The 24,676-nt window shown below is 47.6% G+C and overlaps 1 protein-coding gene across 20 annotated transcripts in view; it reads right to left on the bottom strand.

Annotated features, from left to right (window-relative positions):
* Window positions 1–24,676, bottom strand: part of RAP1GAP2 (RAP1 GTPase activating protein 2) — a 212,785-nt gene that overhangs the window by 46,754 nt on the left and 141,355 nt on the right. For 10 of the 20 annotated variants that reach the window (XR_014821518.1, XR_014821524.1, XR_014821523.1 and 7 more), the window contains 5 exons: window positions 13,426–13,461; window positions 8,615–8,659; window positions 7,841–7,873; window positions 7,229–7,441; window positions 5,669–5,772 (listed from right to left, as the gene is read on the bottom strand). Coding sequence is in view for 14 of the 20 variants with exons in the window: in XM_021067635.2 (XP_020923294.1) it covers window positions 5,669–5,772; window positions 7,229–7,441; window positions 7,841–7,873; window positions 8,615–8,659; window positions 13,426–13,461 (431 nt within the window). In the remaining 6 variants the exon portion in view is untranslated. The remainder of the gene's footprint in view (window positions 1–5,668; window positions 5,773–7,228; window positions 7,442–7,840; window positions 7,874–8,614; window positions 8,660–13,425; window positions 13,462–24,676) is intronic. The other 10 variants (XR_014821520.1, XM_021067649.2, XM_021067640.2 and 7 more) reach the window with 3 other exon arrangements.

Below are 24,676 nucleotides of genomic sequence, written 5' to 3'. Positions count from 1 at the left end.
TGATATTCGACAATCTGGACTTACTCAAAATACAAATGCGAGAAAAGTTGCTTTCTAAAGGGATTCACCATAGGTCTCTAAATTTAGCCTGTTCCCCTGATTCATTCAGCACATTATGAAAGTGTTGAATTCGACCGAATGCTTCCCTGCATCTGCTGAGAGAATCATACCGTTTTTATTCTGTTAACCTGGTGGATTACATTTCTGCGGAGCCATCTTTTCATTCCATGGGTAAACCCCCACTTGTTTATGATCGCTTCTTTTTCTCACATCCTGCTGAATTTAATGTGTTGATATTTTGAGTTTCACATCTATGCTCACAGAGCCACACTTGCCTATTTGGTTTTCCTGTACTTCCCTTGTCAGCTTGGGATATCGAGGTGTTATTCCAGCCTCATGAAACTGCCGAGGAACTTCTCATCCTTTGAAATGGTCTGTATACCACAGGGATTTTCTGTTCCTTAAAGGGTTGCTAAAACTCATCTGTGAAATCTCTGGGCCTGCTGGTTTTGGGGGGGGAGGATACCTTTGGCTACCAGTTCAGTTCTTTAATGGTGAACATGTAGGTTTTCTACTTACTGAGCCAATCTTGTTCATTTATGTTTTTTCCATGAAATTATACACCAAATGCTTTGATATAAAGTTGATTTGACTTTATTTGTAGTTGTGTCCCCTCCTTCATGGCCAAAATATTACCCGTGTGAATCTTTTCTCTGTTTTCCGTAATCAGGCCTTGCTGGGGGTTTAGTCCATTAATCTTTTCAAATAGATAGCTTTTGGTTTTATTACCTCTATTCCTTTTCATTTTTACTTTCGCCCTCACTGGGTTATTGCCTTTTTTCTTTCCTTCCATTTTCTTTGCGTTTTTTCCTATTATTCTTTTTCTAACTTCCTGACCTGCATGCCTACACACTGAATATTTCTTCTTTTTTTACAAATGCATTTAAAACTGTCCATCTCTCCCTAAGTACCCACTTTAACTACATCGCACACATTGATAGGTGGTATTTACATTGTCATTTAGCCCTAAATATTTTGATGGTTCTTTTGTGATTTCCCCTTTAGCCCATGAGTTATTTAAAAGAGTCTTCCTTACTTTTTTTTTCAGCTTTCCAAATATATGCGTTTTATTCCTCAGTATGTTAACTGTTGATTGCTAATCTAATTTCTGTATATTCAGGGGACGTAATCCATATGATATTATTTGAAATTTGCATGGACTTTTTTTTTTTCACGTTCCATGTGAGTTCGAAAAGAATGTATTTTTTGTTGTTGTTGAGTTCAGGAATGTATGTTACAAGATCAAATTTGTAAACTGTGTGGTTCAAATCTTCTATATCCTCAAACTTTTTGCCTGCTTGGTCCATCAGTACCTGAGAGATGTTACTGAAATCTCCCACTATAACTGAGAATTTGTCTACTTCTTATATTCCTATCAGCTTTATTTATTTATTACTCAGTGAATTTCATTACATTTACAGTTGTACAACCATCACCAAGCCTTTTTTTTTTTTTTTTTTTTAAGGCCACACCTGTGGCCTCTCAGTCCATTATGGATAAATCTCATCTTCATTTACAAAGGAAAACAATCCTATAATAAAGAATAATGTAAAAGACAGTATCTCATCTTCATTTACACGTACTTAATCACTATATCTCACTGTGTCCTGGATAAATTCCTCGAGACCATCTTCCAATTCACAGATTCACTCTTTGACCCTGAATATATAAGACTAGATTTTATCTCATGTATTGATTTTTTTTAAATTTCAACGACTATTTACTTCCAATTATTCCAATATTTTTCTTCGTATACCCATGTGCATCCATCCTTGATTCATTTCTATTTATTCATTGTATCATAATTTATTATCCCTTTTATAGATACTACTCATTCTTTATCTTTTTAGGGTCTTAAAGATATGTCTTTTAAGTCATTTTGAAAGTTTACCATTATGCACCTTTCATCAGCAGTAAATTCATCTTTCATTTGGTTTTTTTTAGTTTTTAGTTTTTTGGGTTTTTTTTGTCTTTTTTAAGGCCACACCCGCGGCATATGGAGGTTCCCAGGTTTAGGGGTCGAATCAGAGCTGTAGCCACTGGCCTACGCCAGAGCCACAGCCACGCGGGATCCGAGCCACTTCTGCAACCTACACCACAGCTCACGGCAATGCCAGATTCTCAATCCACTGAGTGAAGCCAGGGAGCGAACCCGCAACCTCATGGTTCCTAGTCGGATTTGTTTCTGCTGCGCCATTATGGGAACTCCCCATCTCTCATTGTTGCCATTTTTGTCTTCTTTTTTTTAACTGAAGAATAGTGGATTTATGGTAATGTTCATTTCAGGTATACAGCAAAATGATTCAGTTATACATATATACTCATATTATTTTTCCTAGCTTTTTTTTTTTTTTTTTTTGGTCTTTTTGCCTTTTCCAGGGCCGCACCCTCCACATATGGAGGTTCCCAGGCTAGGGTCCAATTGGAGCTGTAGCTGTCGGCCTTCGCCAGAGCCACAGCAATGCAGGATCTGAGCCATGTCTGCAACCTACACCACAGCTCATGGCCATGACATATCCTTAACCCACTGAGCAAGGCCAGGGATCGAACCCGCAACCTCATGGTTCCTAGTCGGATTCATTAACCACTGCACCACGATGGGAACTCCGAGTCTTTTACATTATTCTTTATTATAGGATTGTTTTCCTTTGGAGGGATGACTCAAACTGAAACTCTTTGGTATTTAACTCATTTATATTTATTATATGTCATCTATGTACTCAGACTTACTTCCAATATCATTTTTATTTCCTGATAATTCCTTTTGTTTCCATTTTTTTCTACATATACATGTTTTCTTTGTTGTCCTTTCATTCTACCAGTGATTTCATAGCCACGGAATATTCAGTTTTCATCAAAATATGTCCAGCTACTAGTTTTCTTTCATTGATGTTGTCTGAAACTTGGTGAGTCATTTTGATCTGCAGATTTAAGTCTTCAATCAACTGAAGAACATCTATTATCCACGTTCAATTCCTGCTCACTATCCTCCACATTCACTATAATTTAGTTTATTGTTTTAGAGTTGGCTTTTCCTTTGAATTATGTGAGAGCGTCTTAATCTTTTTCTCAAAATTACTAACCGGGTTTTCTGCAATGTAAATTCCACTCTTTACTGTTCCTAATATCATTTAAAATTCCTCTTGGTCATTTATCGTTTTCTTAACGTCAACAGTACATTTTTCATATAATTTTGTGGCCTTATTTTATCTTTTTCCTTTTCAGTTTCCTTTTTCTAGAACTTTGTTGAAAGGACAAAGTTAAGAGATGTCTAAATGTTCCTTGGCTTTCTGTAATAAATCCTTTTCAAAGCGCAATTATTTCTCTACCTTTTATAAGCTAGGCTCTGATTTTTTAGATGAAAATCTTTTCTTTCTCCCAACTGTCCATGGTTTTGTTCTCCTTCTCCTTGTTTTTTTTATATCCAAACCCGAAGAAGGAGAAATCTACTCAGGCTTGTTGTTTATCTCCAGATTGTGGATAGATTCTTCTTGGCTACTCTCATGGCACACACAAAGGCCATTAGAATACTCTCCATGGATTTTAGGTTGGAGAGCTGGTCGTTATAAGACACTAATTAAATAATCCAGAAGCCTATGGGGAATGTGTAAGAAGCTGGGACAGGAGTGCCTGCCCGCAGAGGAATTTCACCTCTGCCTAATTTCTTCTTTCCGCCTGGTAAAGTTTCTAGGCCATGGGGCCAACTTTTTTACGTCTGGCTTTCAATTTGACCATCACTCCGAGTACACCATGCAATGATCCAACTTCCTAGCCTTTCTCTGTCACACTACTCACTGAACTTCTATTTGGGAGAGCCACATTTGAGCCTACCCTGGGCTCCCCAGGGCACTGACTGCAAATGCTCTGACCCAATACAACAAAAGTGGTTCCAAGTGGAAGGACCCCTGCCTCTTCCAGGGCTCCCCCAGAGTTGTGTACAGAATTCTCCCCAAATGTCTAATTTCATTTACTTCCATGGTATGGTGCTTTCTAAGGAAGAGGCCTGGGGATTCAAGTTTCAATATCACCTACATTACAATCCTAACAACCCCATAGATTTTATTTTTATTTTATTTAGTTAGTTAGTTAGTTAGTCTTTTCTAGGGTTGCACCCGCGGCATATGGAGGATCCCAGGCTAGGGGTCTAATCGGAGCTGTAGCCGCCAGCCCACGCCAGAGCCACAGCAACACCAGATCCAAGCCGAGTCTGCAACCTACACCACAGCTCACAGCAACGCCAGATCCTCAACCCACTGAGCGAGGCGAGGGAGCGAACCCGCAACCTCATGGTTCCTAGTCGGATTTGTTAACCACCAAGCCACGACAGGAACTCCAGATTTTATTTTGAAATCATCAAAGTGTGTTGTGTGCCCGGCATCCTTCTCTAATTTTCAGTCCAGATGCAGCATTTCAGACAGGATATAGGATTAGAAAAAGAGGGTTAGATCCTTGTGTTCAATTGTCATCTTACTCAGGAATCCTACCCCATCTGGACCTGATTTTTATTAAGAAAGGAAGAAATTTTCTTTACAAAGGTTCACCCAGCTCAAAATCCTATTAGGAGATGGGGATCCAGATACTACTCTCTCAGAAAATTGGGTCTAGCGATTTAATGGACTCTTCTTTGCCTTGTAAACATCATTTCTAGCCAGGGGAGCCTCAGGAAAGAAAACCGCTTCCTTTCTTAATACAAAGTGAATCAAAATTGGATGGGTGCTGACAATTTCCTCGTACCAGCTCCCCTCCTATCTTTCCCATAGCAGGGCTGTGTGTCCCTGTTCCCTCCTATATTTATCTCAAAATTTGGGCATTAAAAAAAAAAAAAGTTATTGCTCTCTTCCAAATATCTTCAAGGACTTCCAATCAGATTCACAAATATGGACTGGGTGCTTGACAGGTTCACGGCACACAGCTAAGAACCAGCACTAGTCTTCCTGGCTTATCGACCCACCAGGGACAGAGACGAATAAAGCAGACTCTGTGCTCCCACAGCGTCCAGTGCATATCAGTAAAATAATACCTGTGCTACATATTAAAATCCTCTGTGTTGCTCTCATTACGGCACCCCCAGTACCCTTCACAGTTCCCGGTACAAAGCAGGTTCTCCAAAACACGTGATTCAAAGCAAACAGAAACCGGTAACAGTCCCTGTCCTTGAGGAGGTCAAAATCCAGAGAGCAGGCCCCAGCTTAGCTGTGCATCGGAGCTCCTGCTGTGGCCATGATTCCATCTCAGGGAACCCAGGAAACACACAGATGCTTGGGGATCTATTTTCCCTGGCTGGATGCACACTGTAGATTGGGTTCTGGCAACCTCTCTCCCAGGACAGTTTGGAGGATGAGCCCCCTTCCTCAGAGTCACAGTCCCCCCAAGAGAGGCAGGTGGGGCGTATGGTCTAGGTGACCTTGAGACCAGAGACCACTCTGACTCCTGCACTCAGCCAGCTGGCAGAAACACCTGGTCTCCCTGCCTGGCAACTTGACACAGCCCCAAGATTGGAGCTGGCTGGTTTTCCCCAGTACACCCAGACCAGACTGGTCAGACTGGTATTTCTGGGTCCCGGCCGCCACCACTGGAGGCGTGGCCTCCAACAGAGCAGAGGCCCCACCTGAGAATGATCCGAAGGTACTCAATGCCCTCGGCCTCCTCGCACTTGATGGACAGCAGCAAGTTCCCCAGACTGCTGCCGGTGCAGTAGAAGTTTAGATGATCCTAGAAACAGAAATCAGGTGTTAGCGGGGAGGAGGGGACCCTCCGGACACGGCCCCTCACATCACCTCCTGCCCCAGGAGCGAGAAGCCCCCCATCCCTGAGGAAGAGAAGGATGCTCTGCTGTGGCTGCTACTGATGATGATGGGGAGGGGGTGGCAGAGGGGAAGGAGGAGAAGGGTCACATAGCGATTCCAACGGCCACGTCCAAGGATGTGCCAGGCACTGGGGTAAGGGCCTGGCAGCCCTTATCTCCTTTTTTGGGGTTTTTTGTTTTTATTTTTGTTTTTTATCTTTTTGCCTTTTCTAGGGCCGCTCTCACGGCACATGGAGGTTCCCAGGCTAGGGGTCTAATCAGAGCTGTGGCCACCAGCCTACACCACAGCCACAGCAACGCCAGATCCGAGTTGCGTCTGCAACCTACACCACAGCTCACGGCAATGCCGGATCCTCAACCCACTGAGCAAGGCCAGGGATCAAACCCGCAACCTCATGGTTCCTAGTCGGATTCGTTAACCACTGCGCCACGATGAGAACTCCTCCCTTATCTCCTTTAATCCCAACTAGAACTGTATGCAGGAGAAAACATCCTCAGCCCCCTTTCACAGATGGGTAAACTGTGTCCAGAGTCACACAACCAGTAAGTGAAAAAGCCAGGGTTCCAACCTACATCTGTCTTGACCAAAGTGCAAGTGCTTCACCACAAGATACTGAGTCCACTTCCTTGCTCCCAGGGGCAACCCTGGCCAATTCAGACCATTTGTGGAAATGAAGCGAGGAAGCACCCTGGCACCTCCACCCCAGGGGAGCCTGGAGGTCCTTTGGAGAGCGGGTCCCTCTCTGACACAGGGAGCCCACCCCAGACCTGCTGTATCAGGCTGGGGCCCTGGAATCTGCATTGCAACACGTTCCCCAGGAGGGTTCTAATCAGGTAGTTCCTGAGACTGAAAATCTGCCTTAGGCTGGAAAGTCCCAGGATCTGCCCTCGGGACTTCCAGAATCTGGCACATCTGATGGGCAGAATGTATTTAAAGACATGTGGCTTTGTCACTTTTAAGCCATCAGAGGCTCACAGCACATCATCCAGTACAAGTTCCTGGGGGGACTTGCTTGAATTAGGACACAAGAGATTTGCACACTTTTGACAGACTTCCAAGGTGTGAGAACATATATTTCCTTCCACCCTCCTCCGCCCCCCAAACACTACCCATTCCATCACCTCCCAGAATATATTCTGGAGGTGATCCCCACCAGGACCCCTCACACCCAGAGCCTTCCTGACTCCTGCACACCCTCTGTCCCCCCGCCCAGGAGCAGAGCCAGCCAGACCCCTCCGACGAGGACAGAGCCGGGCCGCACGGACAGGGGGCAGGACTTGCAAGAGGAGAGACAGAGAGAAGGGGGCACTGGAGGGGACCGCTGGGGTCCCAGGGGCACCCCCTCCTCCGGTGGGCCTCACCTTCCCCAGGAAGTGCCTGCGGTAGGCCCTGGCTTCACCCTTGCACTCGAGCTTGTAGCCAAACGTGCTGGGGCTGAGACTGTCCTCTTCCTCCTCCTCGCAGATGCTGCTGCCCAGTGAGGTCGGTGTGCTCACGTTCTCGGGGTCCTCAATCCAATAGCCCCCAAACTGGGGCAGGACGATCAGGGGGTACGGGCCTCCCTTCTCCACAACCTGGAGGCAGAGGGAGGGTCTTGCACTGCGGCCTGCCCTGGCTCTGCAGGAGGAGGGGACGGGTGCCAGGGGTGGGGGCCCTCAACCTCCGAACGGCTCCAAGGAGGGGAGGCCGAAAGCAGTAGCACGGCCCCCTCCTCTAAGCCCTGCCACAGCTCCAGCTTCACCGACCTTGTGGCGTCAGAGGTGCAAAGCTTGGGTGGGTGCCCCGCATGTAAACATGGAAAGGCTGAGGTCACGAAGGGAAAGAAGGGAAGAGGCCTCAGGCCCTCAAGTCCCAGCCCAGGGTTCCCTCCCACGTGGGGCAGGGCGGGGACCTTGAACGGCATCACCAACAGCTCCCCGGAGCCCACCCCAGAGACAGGACCCAGAGCTGCAGTGCGGCCAGGGGGCTCCTACCTCATCAATGCTGGGGTATGGAATGTAGTCATCCTGCAAGACAAACCAGACGGTGTCACCATTAGTCCCAGCAACGCCCACAAAGTTTGATCTGTTTCCATTCCCCTCTCCCAGATGGGGGAGAGGTAGGCGAAGGGGCCTGGCAGGCGGCACCAGGGCTCGGGACGCATCGGCGGGAAGAACACCAGACAGAAAAATAGCCTAGCGGCAGCTCTGAGATCTGGCTTGAGTTCTTCCCCAAACGGACCAAACCTGAGTACAAGCCCTGCCCGCTGAAGATGCAGCACACGCAGCGCTGAGTTCCACACCCCTGGTGACCCAGCTTCTCACCCTAGGATGCTGTAAAGGGAGAATAACCTCTGGTCCCACCCAGCCCCCTCCAGGCAAGGGGGCCGACCTCCAAGGGATGAGCTGCACCTCTGGGCCTCAGCAACGGAAGCTGAAGCTGAGAGCTGATGGGTCAGGAGCCTGGAGCACAGAGCCTGACATCCCTACGTGCTTAGTATGGTTCATTTGCAGAAGCAGGTGCGGAGAAGCCAGGCTGAGCTGAGAGCCTCCACCCTAGCCCCCCATGAAGTTGCCCTAAAGGCGTCAAGCTAGGGCTCCCCTTGTTGCCCACTGTATGCCAATCAACACAGTGCGGTGGCTCGTGGTGAAGATCAGAGTTAGACAGTATACACTAGCAGACCCAGCATGCCGGCTGCAACCCCTGCCTCTCTCACCCGCCCCCGACTGCCGGGACCACCTGGCTGCCACCTTGCCCGCCCAGCCCACCTTGTTCTTCTGGGGTCCCGGCTTCTGCTCTTCAAGCTTGATCCCCTGCAGAAACAAGGAAAAGAGGATCCATGGACAAGCAAAGGTGACAGAAGACGGGCCAGAGGCGTCTCTCAGGAGCAGCTGCCTTAGCCGAGGGTTAGTAACAATAACAGCAATAGCTGGCGTGCGCGGGGCCCTTACCCACTCAGTCTTCACAGCAGCCTCAGGCAGGGCAGCAGGCTACAGGGTTAAGAGCACAGACTCAAGCCGAATCACCAGGGTTCAAATCCCAACACTGCCACTTACAGCCCGATGACCTTGGGCAAGTCACAAAACCTCTCTGTAGCTCAGTGGTCCCATCTGTAAAATGGGAATGAAAACGGTACCTACTACGGTTGTGAAGGCTAAATGTTGAGAATGTGTTAAGCCCTCGGAAGAGTGGTTGGTATACAGTAAAAGCTATGGGTAGGCAGCATTTTCATCCTGGGGCTTAAATATCTCCCCAGGCGCTCTCTCTCAGAGGCAGGAGGTGAGTGGCGAGGATGGGAACCCATGTCTAGGGGTGTCGGTGCCAGCATGCTGGCCCTCCCACCACACCAGCTCCATCCCTTCCTGGTGGGAGGGCCCACGGGTGACAGGCAGGCAGCCTGGTCCTCATGCTGCTGCTGTCTTACTATTGGTGACCCTTAAGAAAGTTGAGCCTCTTGCAGCCTCCAATGCTGCATCTGCAAAATGAGGATTCTAACACCCCTCCCACCTCACAGATGTGTCACTGCAAGGGTCAGGCACCATGACTGGGCCTGGATCAAAGGGGATCATCTGCAGGTAGCTGCAAAATGCTCTTTCTTCTGGGGCACCGAGCCTAGTCCAGAGGGTCCGTAGTCACGTCCTGACCTAACTGGGTTTTGTTTTTTGATTTTTTGTCTTTTTTTTGCCATTTCTTGAGCCGCTCCCACGGCATATGGAGGTTCCCAGGCTAGGGGTCGAATCAGAGCAGTAGCCACCGGCCTACACCACAGCCACAGCCACGTGGGATCCAAGCCACGTCTGCGACCTACACCACAGCTCCCAGCAACGGCAGATCCTTAACCCACTGAGCAAGGCCAGGGATCGAACCTACAACCTCATGGTTCTTAGTCGGATTCATTAACCACTGCACCACGACGGGAACTCCTTAACTGGGTTTTGAGGGGGTCGGAGGGACACAGTGTTCCCAAGATTGTCTGAATAAATCCAGCGAGGGTGTGAGATGCTGGGACACGCTGGGAAAAACAGATCTCCTCTAGAGAGAAGAGTGTCCAGAAACAGCCGTCGCCTGACCATAAGAATACGCATCAGGGTCTCGACCTTCCACAGCGCTCCCTCTGTTGTCTCCTTTGAAGCCCTCAGCATCTTCTTACCAACGGGGAAACCAAGGCCCAGGCAGGAGGCCGCTGGCCTAATTGACAGCACATTGTCAGTCTGTCTCCAAGTGTGTGGTCCTATCCTGCAGCCCCTGGAGCCCAGGACTGCTGCCCACTGGTGGATTAAGACTTGGGCTTCTCCAGACTTGGCTGGGCTGAGTCACCTGCAGCCTTGTTCAAGAGGATGTGGGAGGGTCCCTCCCGGGAAGGGCCCCTCCCGCTGGACAGGTGCTCCTTTCCCCACGCAGGGAGAAAACCGCCCGAGTGGCCAGCAGACCCTGTCCAGGGAGGTAAACTGGGCGGATGGGGAGCAAGGTGATGTCAGTTTGTTTTATTTGCCCTGCATTAGTCATCCCTACCTGGGAATAGCCCCGGGGCAGGAGAGCAAACCTCCTCCCAGGCCCTCCCCCATGAGAGAGCCACCGCCTGGCACCAGGGCCTCTCTGTGTGTCATCCTTTGCAATAGGTCTTATGCTTATGCCCTCCTCCCCCATCTCCCAGCTGTGAAAACATTGAGACTCAGAGAGGTAGAGTGCCTTGACCAAGGATACTCAGCAGGAGAGTGTCAGGGTTAGAACTTGAACCCAGGACCAAAGGGATCCAAAGCTTGTGCACTTGGCCCCCCGTTCCTTCATGGGATTGCACCCTTTCTCAAATACCTAGACTCTGGGTCCAGGAGGTCTGGACCTGGATCTTAGTTTCAGATCTTCGCAACTCTCAGAGCGCCCTGGACCCTTCACTGTTGAGGGGCTCCGTCTCCACGCCACAGCCTGAGAGAGAGCGCCCACACTCAGGGAGAGCCTAGCCACGCGGTGCAGCCTGCTTCACACCAGCCACTCCTCCACGTGAGTCCCATACACACAGAGGAGTTGGAAACTGTGGCCACTCAAAGGCTGGGGTCCACTGGCGCAAGGTAGAGGCCTACGCCTGGTTGCAGCCTCCAGCAGTCTCGACTGAGATGGAACTGCCCCACCATGCACAGGTGTCATCTGCTGCCATGGAGACCCAGAGGCAGCATAAAAACCAGCCCCCTGCCCTTGACAGGCTCCCAATCTAGCAGCCTTGGGACGACAGCCCAGCAGCCTCGAAACAAAGGAAGGATGAGTCCAATGAAGCGGGGCTGAATTCTGTGCTCACATAGAGAAGCCTTTTGTTGAGGAGACCAGGGGCACTGGCTAGGGGTGAGGGGCTCGTAGGTTGTGGGAATAACCAGAAAGACGTCGAGCTGGCCAGAGTGCACGGATTCCACGGCTGGAGTTGAAAATCCCAGCTTTCCTCTGATCAACTCAGTACGTCTGTATACACTGCCCCCCCCACGGCTCGCTGCCAAGGCCACGCCCTCCCTATTGCCACAACTTGATTGGAAGTTCCTTAAATGCATGTAAATTAGTTTGTAGTCCACACACTGCTGGGCCCAGAGGGGGGCTTTAATAACTTGCTCATGATAATGACGCAACCACTAATAATATTTTTCCCTCAAACGGTCCCTCCCCCGCCCCTTAGGAAGGCTTGGCCTTCCAGTGAGGACCACACTTGCTCGCTTGCTGATGGCAGCGGCCCTCGCAGCCGCTCCAGCTGCATCTCAGGACAGCTGTGAGCACTCTATTTGCCTCTCCTCCTACAGCCTCCAGACCAGCACTGCAGAGTCAGTCTTCCGGGAGCCTGTGGCATCTGCTTAAAGAGCACCGTCATGTAACGGCTAAGCCTTCTGGCTCTGAAACTGCTGACGAGCCCACATCTCTTGAGTGCTTTAACAGCTCTGCGCCTCAGTTTTCTCGCCTGTGAAGTGGGGATGATGATAATAACGCTATCACGACCTCCTGTGGGCTTTGTCGGGAAGAAATAACACCTGTCAACCTCTAAGCCGAGAAGTGCTTGAAACATGTGGGCTCTTATCAGCATCTTCTTCCTACTCTTTCCACGTGTATCTTTTAGGCCTTCTGGAACTCTCCCCATATTCCCTGGGGCAGCGGTTCTTACCGGGGAGCCCTGCCCGCTTGGGTGAGAGGTGATTATAAACGATCCCCAAGTCCACACTGAACACATTTTTGCGCAGTGCCTACCGAGTATTTACATAGTTCTCATTTCATCCCAACAACTAGGTGAGTGGGTATTTGCATTCTTATTTATAGAAGCTGTGATAATGTGATTTATAATATGTGTTTGGTCTTCATGCAATTGGAGGCAGAGCTCTAAAACCCTTGGAATTTCCTAGGAGATAAGAGCAATGGGAACATCTTTTATTCTATAGCGTTTGGCCTTTTGTCCTTGGTTCCTGAAACCGCTCCAGAGCCATAAAGGTGAGAGGAATGTCTTGTTACTTGTAAGTTTATGTTAAGGAGGTGCTTTTGGACAGCCCCTAAGGATGGGGGCTTGCTGCCAGGGTAACCAACCCTGACTAGAGGGTTGGAACTTTCAGCCCTACCCCAACCTCCACTGGAAGGTCAATCAATCACCAATGGCTAGGGATTGAATCGATCGTGCCTATGTACAGAAGCCTCCACAGAAAACCGAAAGAATAGGGTCTGGTGAACACATGCTGTGTCCAGAGAAGGTATGGAAGCTGACACCCCCCCTTCCCACATACCTTGCCCTCAGCCGCTCTTCCATCTGGCTGCTCCTGAGTTATAGCTTCGTTATAATAAACTGATCATCTAGTAAGCAAACTGTTCCTGAGTTCTGTAAGCCACTATAGCACATTAATCAAATCGGAGGAGGGGGTCGTGGGAACCTCCAGTTGAAAGCTGGTGAGTCAGAAGCATAGAGACAACTGGACGTGACATTGATGTCTAAGTCAGGGGAGAAGGGAGGTCTTGGGGGGCTGAGCCCCTCCACTGCGGTATCTGACTCTATCTCCAGGTAGACAGTGTGAGAACTGGGTGAAATTGTAGGGCCCTCGGCTGGTGTCGCAGAATTCTTTGGCGTGGGAAGACGGCCACATGTCTGGTGTCAGTGTGAGTGAGAAGAGTACTGTGAGTAGACAGATAACAGGAGCAAGAGGCTTAGAAAAGGGAAGGAATTAGTGCTAGCAAGTGTTAGAGGCAGGATTTGAACTCAGGTCTGTCTCCCGCACCACTGCTCTGCCTTCCAGACTTGAGATGACTCTGCTAAGAAAGGGCTTTCTTTCCCACCCATTCCAGGAACAACAGACCCTCTCCAACTACCCCTCCACCCACACCCCTGCTGCCAGGTTCTATTTCTCTTCTCTCCATCCTTCAGGCAGGAGCCATCCCAGATTCCTCTGCGCTGTCCAACATGGAAATGGCCTCAGGTGGTCCAGGCCATGAGGACTGTGAGTTGTCTCTTCTTTGCCCTCTCTCCAAGGCCCCCAAACTTTGCCCAGGCGTTCTGCCCGGTGGGGCGTCCCTCGAGGTCACTGCCGCACCCCTCCCCGGGGCTCGGCTCCTTGACTCTGGGGAGGCTCACCTGCATTTTCTCCAGCATCTCAAAGAACTCTGCAGACTGAAAGACATAAAGAGGGCGGGGAGAGAAAGATGGGGTGTCAGCCAGGAGGTCTGCTGAGAAAGCCTCCCACCACTGTCTGAAAGCTCAGCCCAGGGCTTCCCCAGGGACAAAATTCATTTGGATCAAGAGAGAAGATAATTTGATTTTGCTTTTGCAGGGCTGGAGAGCCAGAACACCCCACACAACAGGAGAGGGAAAAAGTATGCCCAGGCTGGCACATGGCCCTGGGAGAACAGTTACCCAGTCTCTGTCGAGAGGGAGGGGCCTGAAGGGCCCCTGGGAAAAGCCCAGGTCTCCAAAGCGATGGCCGGCCCTGAGATTCAGCCCCCAGCGGGATTCACGTTTGGAATGTTTCCAACCCAGCAGTGGGGCCAAGATGTCCCACACTCATAGTTTTCCAACTTTTGTGGCAACACATAACCCTTCTGTCTCCTCACAAAAGTCTCACTTAGAACTCAAGTACACAAATCCAGGAAAAGCAGAGCTGCTCTGGCCAAGGCAACCGTGGGGGCTTGAGCCCCTAATGTGCCACCTCAGCCTGTCCCTGACCCCTGTCCCCAAGGCACCTTTGGGGACCTGAGAAGTTGTGAGCAAAGCCTAAAAACCATTGAACTACAGCCTCCAGTGGCCTGGATAGGCTATTTTTAAAATCATAAACTACATAAGTCCAAACTTTTAACCGACTTTGATGCCACCTTTGTAAACTCCAACACCAAAAGGAGAAAAAGGAAGCAGGATGGAAAGGGCTGCAAGCTCTACCCTAACAAAACATATGCAGAATTTCCCCCAGAAGTGTCCCTACTTCCTATTCGGTGAAAACAGCTACACTTTCTTGTTGTAACATCAGTGCCCACGTCTGGGCACTGGCAAGCCCTGAGTAAATGAGCACCCATAACAGACAGCCCCCAGATGAACGGGAGACAAAAGCAAGCAGTGACAAGGAGGACCGAGCATGTCCCTGCTGCATCTTCGTACAGAGGGAGGACATTCAACCCCCCACCCCACCCCCGCAGGCATCAATGGGCCAGAACTGCCTGCAGCTCCTGCCACCCTCAGAATTCTCAGAAGAGAATCATCTGGAAAGGAGTCACCTTGTGGAGTCACCTGCAGAAACCTGCCCCATGTGACCTCTTCCAAGTTAAAGCTGGCCCATCAGAGGCAAAGGCTCTAATCCCCTAGTGGTTCAGGTTCCAGGGTCTGGAAACTCCATGTGTGAATGTACAGGGTTGAGGACTAGCTTGGGGCACCCACAGCAAGCACCCTTGACCAGAAGTAGCCACCACACACCCAGCTCTCAAACCTATCCTTTCCATTTGCTCTATGTATTCGTACCAACTCCAATCTCCAGGACACCAAAAACAGTAGATATAAAGAACTCACATGTATCAGGGAGGCTAGAAAGATGAGAGCAGAAAGAAGACAAGGGGGTAAAACAATCAACTTTTTTTTTTTTTTTTTTTTGTCTTTTGTCTTGTTGTTGTTGTTGTTGTTGCTATTTCTTGGGCCGCTCCCGCGGCATATGGAGGTTCCCAGGCTAGGGGTCCAATCGGAGCTGTAGCCACCGGCCTACACCAGAGCCACAGCAACGCGGGATCCGAGCCGCATCTGCAACCTACACCACAGCTCACAGCAACGCCAGATTGTCAACCCACTGAGCAAGGGCAGGGACCGAACCCACAACCTCATGGTTCCTAGTCGGATTCGTTAACCACTGCGCCACGACGGGAACTCCCAATCAACGTTTTAATACACAGTCCTCTGACCCAACAATTCCTCTTCTAAGAAGGGATACTGGAAACACACTTAACACATGAATACAGTGGTGGATACAAGAAAACGTCATTGCAGCATTGTTTGTAAAAGCAAAAAATGGAAACACCTTAAATGCCAATCTATAGGAAAGTGGTTAGGAAAAACTACGTAGAATAAAATACAAATACCATGAACAACTGAGTGTCAATACATTAGATAACTTTAAATTGATAATGCCTAGCCATATACAAACTATCAGTACTGACTTGGAAAGAAGCAGAAAACCTAAAAAGACCTATAATAATAAATAAAGAGACTGAATTAGTAGTCAAAAAACTACCCACAAAGAAAAGCCCAGGTCCAGATGGCTTCAGCTGTACATTCTACCCCCCGAAGAAGTATTATTAATTCCTCGCAAACTCATCCAAAAGTAAAAGAAGGAACGCTTCCCAACTTATTCCAAGAGGCTAGTACTACACTGACACTAAAATCAACAACATCACAAGAAGAGAAAATTGCAGACCAACATAGCTTATGAAAATGGATGCAAAAATTCAAAAAAAAAATGGCAGCAAACTAATTCCAGCAACATAAAAAGAACTACACAACATGACTGGATAGAGTTGATCCCAAGAATGCAAGGTTGGTTTTACATCCAAAAATCAATTAATGTCATATACCACATGACTAGAATTTTTTTTTTTTTTTTTTTTTTTTTTTGTCTTTTGTTGTTGTTGTTGTTGTTGTTGTTGCTATTTCTTGGGCCGCTCCCGCGGCATATGGAGGTTCCCAGGCTAGGGGTCCAATCGGAGCTATAGCCACCGGCCTACGCCAGAGCCACAGCAATGCGGGATCCGAGCCGCGTCTGCAACCTACACCACAGCTCACGGCAACGCCGGATCGTTAACCCACTGAGCAAGGGCAGGGACCGAACCCGCAACCTCATGGTTCCTAGTCGGATTCGTTAACCACCGCGCCACAACGGGAACTCCTTTTTTTTTTTTTACTAGAATTTTTTAAAATTATCATCTCAATAGATATGAAGAAAGCATTTGACAAAAACCCAAAACTCTTTCTTGATTAAAAAAAAAAAAAATCTAAGTTCCCTTGTGGTGCAGCAGGTTAAGGATCCAGCATTGTTACTGCAGTGGCTTGTGCAGCTGCTATGGCGTGGGTTTGATTCCTGGCCCAGGAACTTCCACATGCTGCAGACACAGCCATAAATAAACAACCAACCAAATGAATAAAGCTTTTTAAAAAAAAAAAAAAAGGTCTCAACAAACTAGGAATAGGAGGGAAGTTCCTCAACATGAAAAGGGCATCTACAAGAAACCCGCAGCTAATATCACACTTAATAATCAAAGACTGGACACTGTGCCAACAGGATAAGGAAAAAGACAAGGATATTCATTCTCAACATTTCTATTTAACATTGTACTGGATGTTGTAGCCAGAGCAACTAGGCAAAAATAACTATATAAAAGGCATCTAAATTGGAAAGGAGGAAGTGAAGCTATTTCTATTTATAGATGACATGATCTTGTATATAGCAAATCCTTAGGAAGTCACAGAAAAACTGTTAGAACTAATAAATGAGTTAATAAGCAAGGTTGCAAGATACAAGAGCAATATACAAAAATCAATTATATTTCTATATACAATCAACAAATAATTTAGCCAAAATATTCTTGAAAAAGAACAAAGTTAAAGGACTCACACTTCCCAATTTCAAAACTTACGACAAAGCAAAAGTAATGAAGATAGTGTGGTAATGACACAAAAGTAGATATATATCCATGGAATAGAGTTTAGAGTTCAGAGATAAATCCATATTATTTATGGCAATTGATTTTTAACAAAGACTGCCAAGACTCTTCAATAAGGTCTCTTTGCCAAAATGTGCTGCGAAAACTAAATAGCCACGTGCAAAGAATGAGGCTGGACCCTTAATCTCATACAATACACAAAAATTAACTGAAAATGGATCAACTACCTAAATGTAAAAGCTAAAACTCCAAAACTCTTAGAAGAAAAACACAGAAGTAAATGTTTCTTGGATTTGGCAATGGATTCTTAGGTATGACACTCAAATCATAAGCAACAAAAACAAAAACAAAATCAATAAATAAGACTTCACCAAAATTTAAAACTTTCCTGCTTCAATGGATACACCAAGAACATGAAAAGACAAACCATAGAACAGGAGGAAATATTTCCAAATCATATATCTGATAAAAGACTCATATCTACAAAATACAAAGAATTTTTCAAACTCAATAATAAAAAGATAAATAATTCCCTTTTTTAAATTTTTTTTGTCTTTTTAGGGCCGCACCCGTGGCATATGGAGGTTCCCAGGCTAGGGATCAAACTGGAGCTGCCGGCCTACACTACAGCCACAGCAACGCTGGATCCAAGCCTCATCTGTGACCTACACCACAGCTCATGGCAACACTGGATCCTTAACCCCCTGAGCAAGGCCAGGGATTGAACCTGCATCCTCATGGGTGCTAGTCAGATTTCATTTCTGCTGAGCCACGACAGGAACTCCAATAATTCAATTTTAAAATGAGCAAAGAATTTGAGTTAAGACATTTCTCCACAGAAGATACACAAACGAACAATAAACACATGCAAAATTGTTCCACATCATTAGTCATTACTGGGAAATGTAAATCAAAACCACAATGAGAGATCACTGCACACCCACTAGAATGGCTATAACCTAAGAGAAAAATCATAAATGTTGGCAAGAATGTGGAGAAGTTGGAACTGTCATATGTTGCCAATGGAAAAGTAAAATGCTGCAGCCACTGCAGAAAAGAGTTTGGCGGTTTCTCAAACAGTTAAACACAGAATTAGCACCTGACCCAGCAACTCCATGGCTAGCTACACACCCCCAAGAGAGATGAAAACATATATCCACTCAAAAACCTGTACACCCATGTTCACAGCAGCAATATTCATAATACCCCAAAAGTAGAAACAACCCAAATGTCCATCAACTTTTTTTTTGTCTTTTTTTTTTTTTTTTTTTTTTTTTTTGCCTTTTCTAGGGCCGCTCCCACGGCATATGGAGGTTCCCAGGCTAGGGGTCGAAATGGAGCTGCAGCTGCCGGCCTACACTACAGCCACAGCAACGCGGAATCTGAGCCGCATCTGCAACCTACACCACAGCTCACAGCAACGCCAGATCCTTAACCCACTGAGCAAGGCCAGGGATCGAACCCGCAACCTCATGGTTCCTAGTTGGATTCGTTAACCACTGAGCCATGATGGGAACTCCCCGTCCATCAACTTTTGAATGAACAAATTAGAGCACACCCATACGATGGAATGGGATTCAGCCATTCATAACAAAAATAAAAATAAAAAGAAGAGGGAGTTCCCAGGTGGCTCAGCAGGTTAAGGATGTGACATTGTCACTGCAGGGGCTTGGGTCACTTGCTGTGGCATGGGTTCAATCCCTGGCCTGAAAACGTCCACGTACCACTGGTGCAGCCACAAAAAAAAAAAGAATGATGTACTGACACAAGCTACAACATGGATAAACCTTAAAAATATTATGCTCCATGAAAGAAGCCAGGCACCAAAGGCCACACGTGTATGACCCCATTAATATAAAATGCCCAGAATAGGCAAAGCTGTAGAGACAGAAAGCAGATTTGTGGTTGCTTAGGGCTGAGAGAAATGGGAGATTTGCAGGATGATAAGCTAAAGGATATAAGGTTTCTTTGTGAGGTGATGAAAACGTTCTAAAATTGACTGTGGTGATGGTTCCACGAGTCTATAAATATACTAAAAACCATTAAACTGCACACTTCCGTTGGGTGGCTTTATGGTAGGTGAATTACACCTCAATAAAGCTGTTTTTAAAAAACTACTCAGACAAATATCATGACATCATTTATATGTGGAATCTGAAAAAATGACACAATTGAACTTCCTTACAAAACAGAAACAGACTCACAGACATAGAAAACAAACTTATGGTTACCAAGGGGAAAAGTAGGGGAAGGGATACATGATAAATTATGATTAGCTGATATACTACGATACATAAAATAAACAACAAGGACCTACTGCACAGCACAGGGAACTATATTCAATATCTTCTTTTTTTTTTTTTTTTTTTTTTTTTTTTTTTTGCTTTTTAGCACTGCATTCACAGCATATGGAGGTTCCCAGGCTAGGGGTCGAATTGGAGCTGCAGCCACCGGCCTATGCCACAGCCATAGCAACGCAGGATCCAAGCCACGTCTTCAACCTATACCACAGCTCATGGCAATACCAGATCCTTAATCCACTGAGGAAGGCCAGGGATCAAACCTGCGTCCTCATGGACGCTAGTCAGTTTCGTTAACCTCTGAGCTACAACAGGAACTCCAATATTCAATATCTTGTAATAAACTATCATGGAAAAGAATCTGAAAAAGAATAGGTATGTATCTATATATAACTGAATCATTTTGTGGCACACCCAAACTAACAACATTGCAAATCAACCATACCTTAATCAAAAAAAAAAAAAAAATTCCTACACTATTGAAAAGCTCGCTTTGGAAACAAGCTTTGTCCTGCTGGGAGATGGTCTAGTACTTTCAGGATAATTAGCTTTTCTTGACTTCATTGGTCTTTCCAGAGACAATTACTGTTAAAAATGAGTCTATTTCTGGAGTTCCCTTTTTGGCTCAGTGGTAACTAACCTGACTTAGTATCCATGAGGATTTGGGTTCTACCCCTGGCCTCACTCAGTGGGTTAAGGTTCTGGCATTGCTGTGGCTGTGGCTCCAATTTGACCCCTAGCCTGGGAACTTCCATATGCTGCAGGTGCAGCCCTAATAAGAAAACAAAAAACGGGTCTATTTCCCGAATGAAGATGCTCCACGGCCTTGGGGCTGATGCAGGTGGTGAGGTGAAAGGGCTGTGATTCAGCCTCAGCACTGAGTAACCCACTAGGTGGACAACTGCTGTGTAGACAGCATCCAGGAGCAGAAAGCGGCCAGTGGCAACTTGGCCTCAGCTGGCCTGGGCCCACTTCATGGTGACTTGTTGAACTTTCCAATGGGACAGTTCCAGCCTTGGCAAAGAGTAAGTCTTTTTTCCACCCAGAAGCAGAGTGACTCAGGCCAGCCTAGAACAGTAGCTCCAGCCATTCAGTCCCACCCTCGTCCACACCCGCTGAGATTGCTTCACGCACACAACAGGCACTCAATAAATGCTCACTGACTCACTGGCAGTGCCCCATGGGTCCTTTCGGACACAACAAAGTCCTGTCCAGGGCATCCTTTGGGAGGGGATCCCCCTCCGTCGGGAAGCAGGGCGCTGGATTTTCACCGAGAAATGTCATTTGGCCTCCTCATCAATAGCAGCGGCCCAGCTGTCTAACTTATTATCAGCAACAGCCACGGCCCCCCCAAATCAGAGCCATGGCCAGCGTTTCCCCCTGGGCTCTGCTTTAACAGCCCATCACGTAGGCCATGAAATAATCACGGAGGGCCAGCGCCCAGCCGAGGAAACCACAGGCTGGGCCCCAAGGTTTGGTTCCAGTTCAAGCCCTTCCTCCCACCTCCCAGTATAAAACCCACCCGGTCTTCCTTCAGAAGGACAAAGCGAGGCCTTGTGGGGGAAGGCTCCAAGGCAGAAGGAGCAGAAGCAATGGAAGGAATACATCACGGGCGAGTACAGGAGGGCCACTGCCCCATCGCAGCACCCTGCGCCCTTCCTGCGAGCAGAAGCAGCCTGGCCTGCCTCCCTCTGGTCCACCACAGCTCTACCTGTGGGCATGGCCTTTCCCTGTAGACGGGCACCACCTGTCCTCGTGCTACAGTGCTGTCTGGAGTTCCTGGAGTTCCAGCACATGCCCCTCTCCCTTCTCCTCCTCCTCCTCCTCACTGACCCTCGTTGGAAAAGAAACACCCACTGCTACCCACCTGCTGCCCACCGGATCCCTGCTGGGGGTCCTGCCCTAGCTCTGGGCTCCTCTGCTTCCCTCCTGCAGGCAAGCAGTGTTTGGGTGGTTCCCTATCCCCCTGCCCAGGAGGTTCTACACACCCACTGCTCACACACAGGACGACACTGTCTGAGCACCTGCCCCTTAGAACGGGGGCTCATACAGTGCCAAACGCTCTGGGCTGTGGAGGGACAACGTGAGCCTGTCTGCAGAGCCGGCACAGCACCCAACACAGACCTCACTGCGTGCACAGCGGCAACTGTCTCCTCATCCCACCTGCACCCAGGACGCGGACGAGGAGCCAAAGGCAGGTCAACAGCAGCCAGAAACGTTAAAACAAAACAAGGATGGAGGATAGGATGTTTTCCACCCCACAGGGGTCCCGGGAAAAGGGGATGGAGCTGTGGGCTGGACCACACAGGGGGAGGAAGAAAGCAGGGGTCTGAGCAAGTTTCTCATTCCATGGAGAAGACACCACAAAAGAATCATATTTCTGGAGAGTTTTGTAGACAGGTTTTTGGAAAGGTCGGGGAGCTGGGAACCCAGAGAACATACCCCAGTGGACGCCAGATCAATGTGTCCCACGGCTGCCCAATCACGGCACTTAGCACGTGCTTCACCACCCTGGCTCTGCTGCTGGCTCAGAGGCCCCCCCTCCACAGGATGGCAGGCTGAGGGACAATTCGCTGCCAAAACTGCAGAAAATGCTGGAGCAAAGGGTGGTTCACTAGAGCAGAAGGTCCTCAACCCCAGGGCTCTGATTATTTTGTTCACTGCCGTATCCCTGGACTTACAGCTGCCTGACACAGAGTAGGTGCTCAAGAGACATTTGCTGAAATGAGTGACTGAATACCATGCCCAGTAAGAGTGAGAATGAAGTAGGCAAAGGAGACTGAGTCCTAGGCCTGGGAGTGGCCAGGGCTGGCTCGTTGAGGCAGTTACAGTCAGGGCCAAATAGAGTGACTTATGCCCTAGTGAGTGCCGTCTGTTCTCTGGCCACAGACTGTGCCCCTCGCCCTAGACAGTCAACAGGTGCCTCCAATAAGGTGCATCCAGACACAGGCCCTTTTCCAACCAAGCCGCCCCCACTTCTCCCCTTCTCTGGTCTCCTTTCCCACCAGCTCACACTCAAGACAGCTCCTCAGCTGCTGGAGTCCTGCAGAGGGACTGCAGCCATGTCAACCTGGGCCAGGAGGCTGCTAGGTTCTCTGTTACCTAGGGCAATGGTGCTGCAATGGAGTCATCTGGAGGGCTTGTTAAAACACAGGTTCCCGGCCCCACCCGGAGAGAAGCTACATTTCTAACAAGTTCCCAGGTGATACTGCCACTCCTGATCCAGGGACCACATTGTGAGAACTACTGACCTTTGGAATTAATCGTGTTTGACGCGGGGTGTATCATCAAACACCTCATCGTCAACACCTCATCACCATCAAATATGGGGTGAAAGGGACCAACCTGGCCAGAGCCGAGATGGGGCAGGGAGGAAGGGTGGGAGGATAGCTGGGTTTTTATAGGACAGACTTCGTTTTTTTGTTTTGTTTTGTTTTTTGTCTTTTTGCCATTTCTTGGGCCACTTCCTTGGCACGTGGAGGTTCCCAGGCTAGGGGTCCAATCGGAGCTGCAGCCACCGGCCTATGCCAGAGCCACAGCAACGCGGGATCCGAGCCGCGTCTGCAACCTACACCACAGCTCACGGCAACACCGGATCCTTAACCCACTGAGCCAGGGATCGAACCTGCAACCTCATGGTTCCTAGTCGGATTCGTTAACCACTGAGCCACGCACTACGGGAACTCCTAGGACATCTTTAAAATTAGGCAGATTTATATTCAAATCTGTAGGAGAGGATTTGAAAATGCAAATGACTACAAGTACCAGGCACGTAACACAAAAGAATGAAGAGAAAAGCAATCAAGGATGTCCCCTTTCACTACTACTATTCAGTGTACTGAAAGTTGTAGCCAGAGCAATTAGGCAAGAGAAAGAAAGGTACCCAAATTGAAAGGGAAGAAATAAAACTACCTCTATTTGCAGATGACATGATTCAATATCAAAAATCCAAAGAATCCACAAAAACACTACTAGGGCTAATAAAGGTAGTCAGGAGAATTGCAGAGTATGAGATCAACACCCACAAGTCATTTGTATTTCTATACACCGGCAATGAACCATCTGAAATGAAAATTAAGAAAACAATTCCATTTGCAAGAACACCAAAAAGAATAAAATATCTACAACGATTCCACAAAGCAGGTAAAAGATGTGTACACTGAAAACTAAAATACACTGGTGTTCTCTTGTGGCACAGTGGGTTAGGGATCCAGCTTTGTCGCTGGAGTGGCTCTGATCCCTGCTGTGGCTCGAGTGTTCAATCCCTGGACTAGGAACGTCCACAGGCCACGGGTACAGCCAAAAAAAAAAAAAAAAAAAAAGAACTAAAAAACACTGATGAAAGAAATTAAAGACCTAAATAAATGGTATGACATCCCTGTTTATACCTTGAAAGATTTAGTATTAAGATGGCAATGACCACCCAAAGTGGTCTACAGATTCAATCCAATTCCCGTCAAAATCCCAGCTGGATTTCTTTGTAGGAATTGAAAAGCTGATCCTAAAGTGGACATACAAACTCAAGGAACTCAGAATATCCAAAATATTCTTGGATAAGAACTCACAATTCCCAATTTCAAACTACTACAAAGCTGTGATCAAAACAGTGAAATGAGCCAGAAAGACAAAGACAAATACCATATGATATCACTTATAACTGGAATCTAATATCCAGCACAAAGGAACATCTCCTCAGAAAAGAAAATCATGGACTTGGAGAAGAGACTTGTGGTTGCCTGATGGGAGGGGGAGGGAGTGGGAGGGATCGGGAGCTTGGGCTTATCAGACACAACCTAGAATAGATATACAAGCAGATCCTGCTGAATAGCATTGAGAACTATGTCTAGATACTCATGTCGCAACAGAAGAAAGGGTGGGGGAAAAAACTGTAACTGCAATGTATACATCTAAGGATGACCTGACCCCTTGCTGTACAGTGGGAAAATAAAAAAAAATAAAAAACAAAAACAAAAAAAAAACAGTGTGATACTGGCTTCAGGACATACGTACAGACCAATGGAACAAACTTTAGAGTCCAGAGGTAAATCCATGCATTTACGGCCAGCTAAAGTTTGACAAGGATGCCAAGACCAATCAATGGGAAAAGAAGTGGGCAGGAGCTCCTGCCGCAGCACAGTGGGTTAAGAACTCAACTGCAGCCGTTCAGGTCACTTCGGAGGTGCAGGTTTGATCCCCAGCCCAGCACAGTGAGTTAAAGGACCCAGAATAGATCACAGCTGTGGCCTGGATTCAATCCCTGGCCTGGGAATTTCCATGTGCCTCAGGTGCAGCCATAAAATTTTTAAAAAAATAAAATAAATCTGGGCCAAGGACTTGAATAGATGTTTCTCCAAAGAAGATATGCAAATGAACAGCAGGCACATGAAAAGATGC

Source organism: Sus scrofa, chromosome 12, assembly GCF_054392235.1.
Source record: "Sus scrofa isolate SSC_HxYL_T2T_F1_AM1 chromosome 12, Sscrofa_HxYL_maternal_Yorkshire_Landrace_v2.0, whole genome shotgun sequence".
NCBI lineage: Eukaryota > Metazoa > Chordata > Mammalia > Artiodactyla > Suidae > Sus > Sus scrofa.
This window is presented reverse-complemented; position numbering and strand designations above follow the sequence as displayed.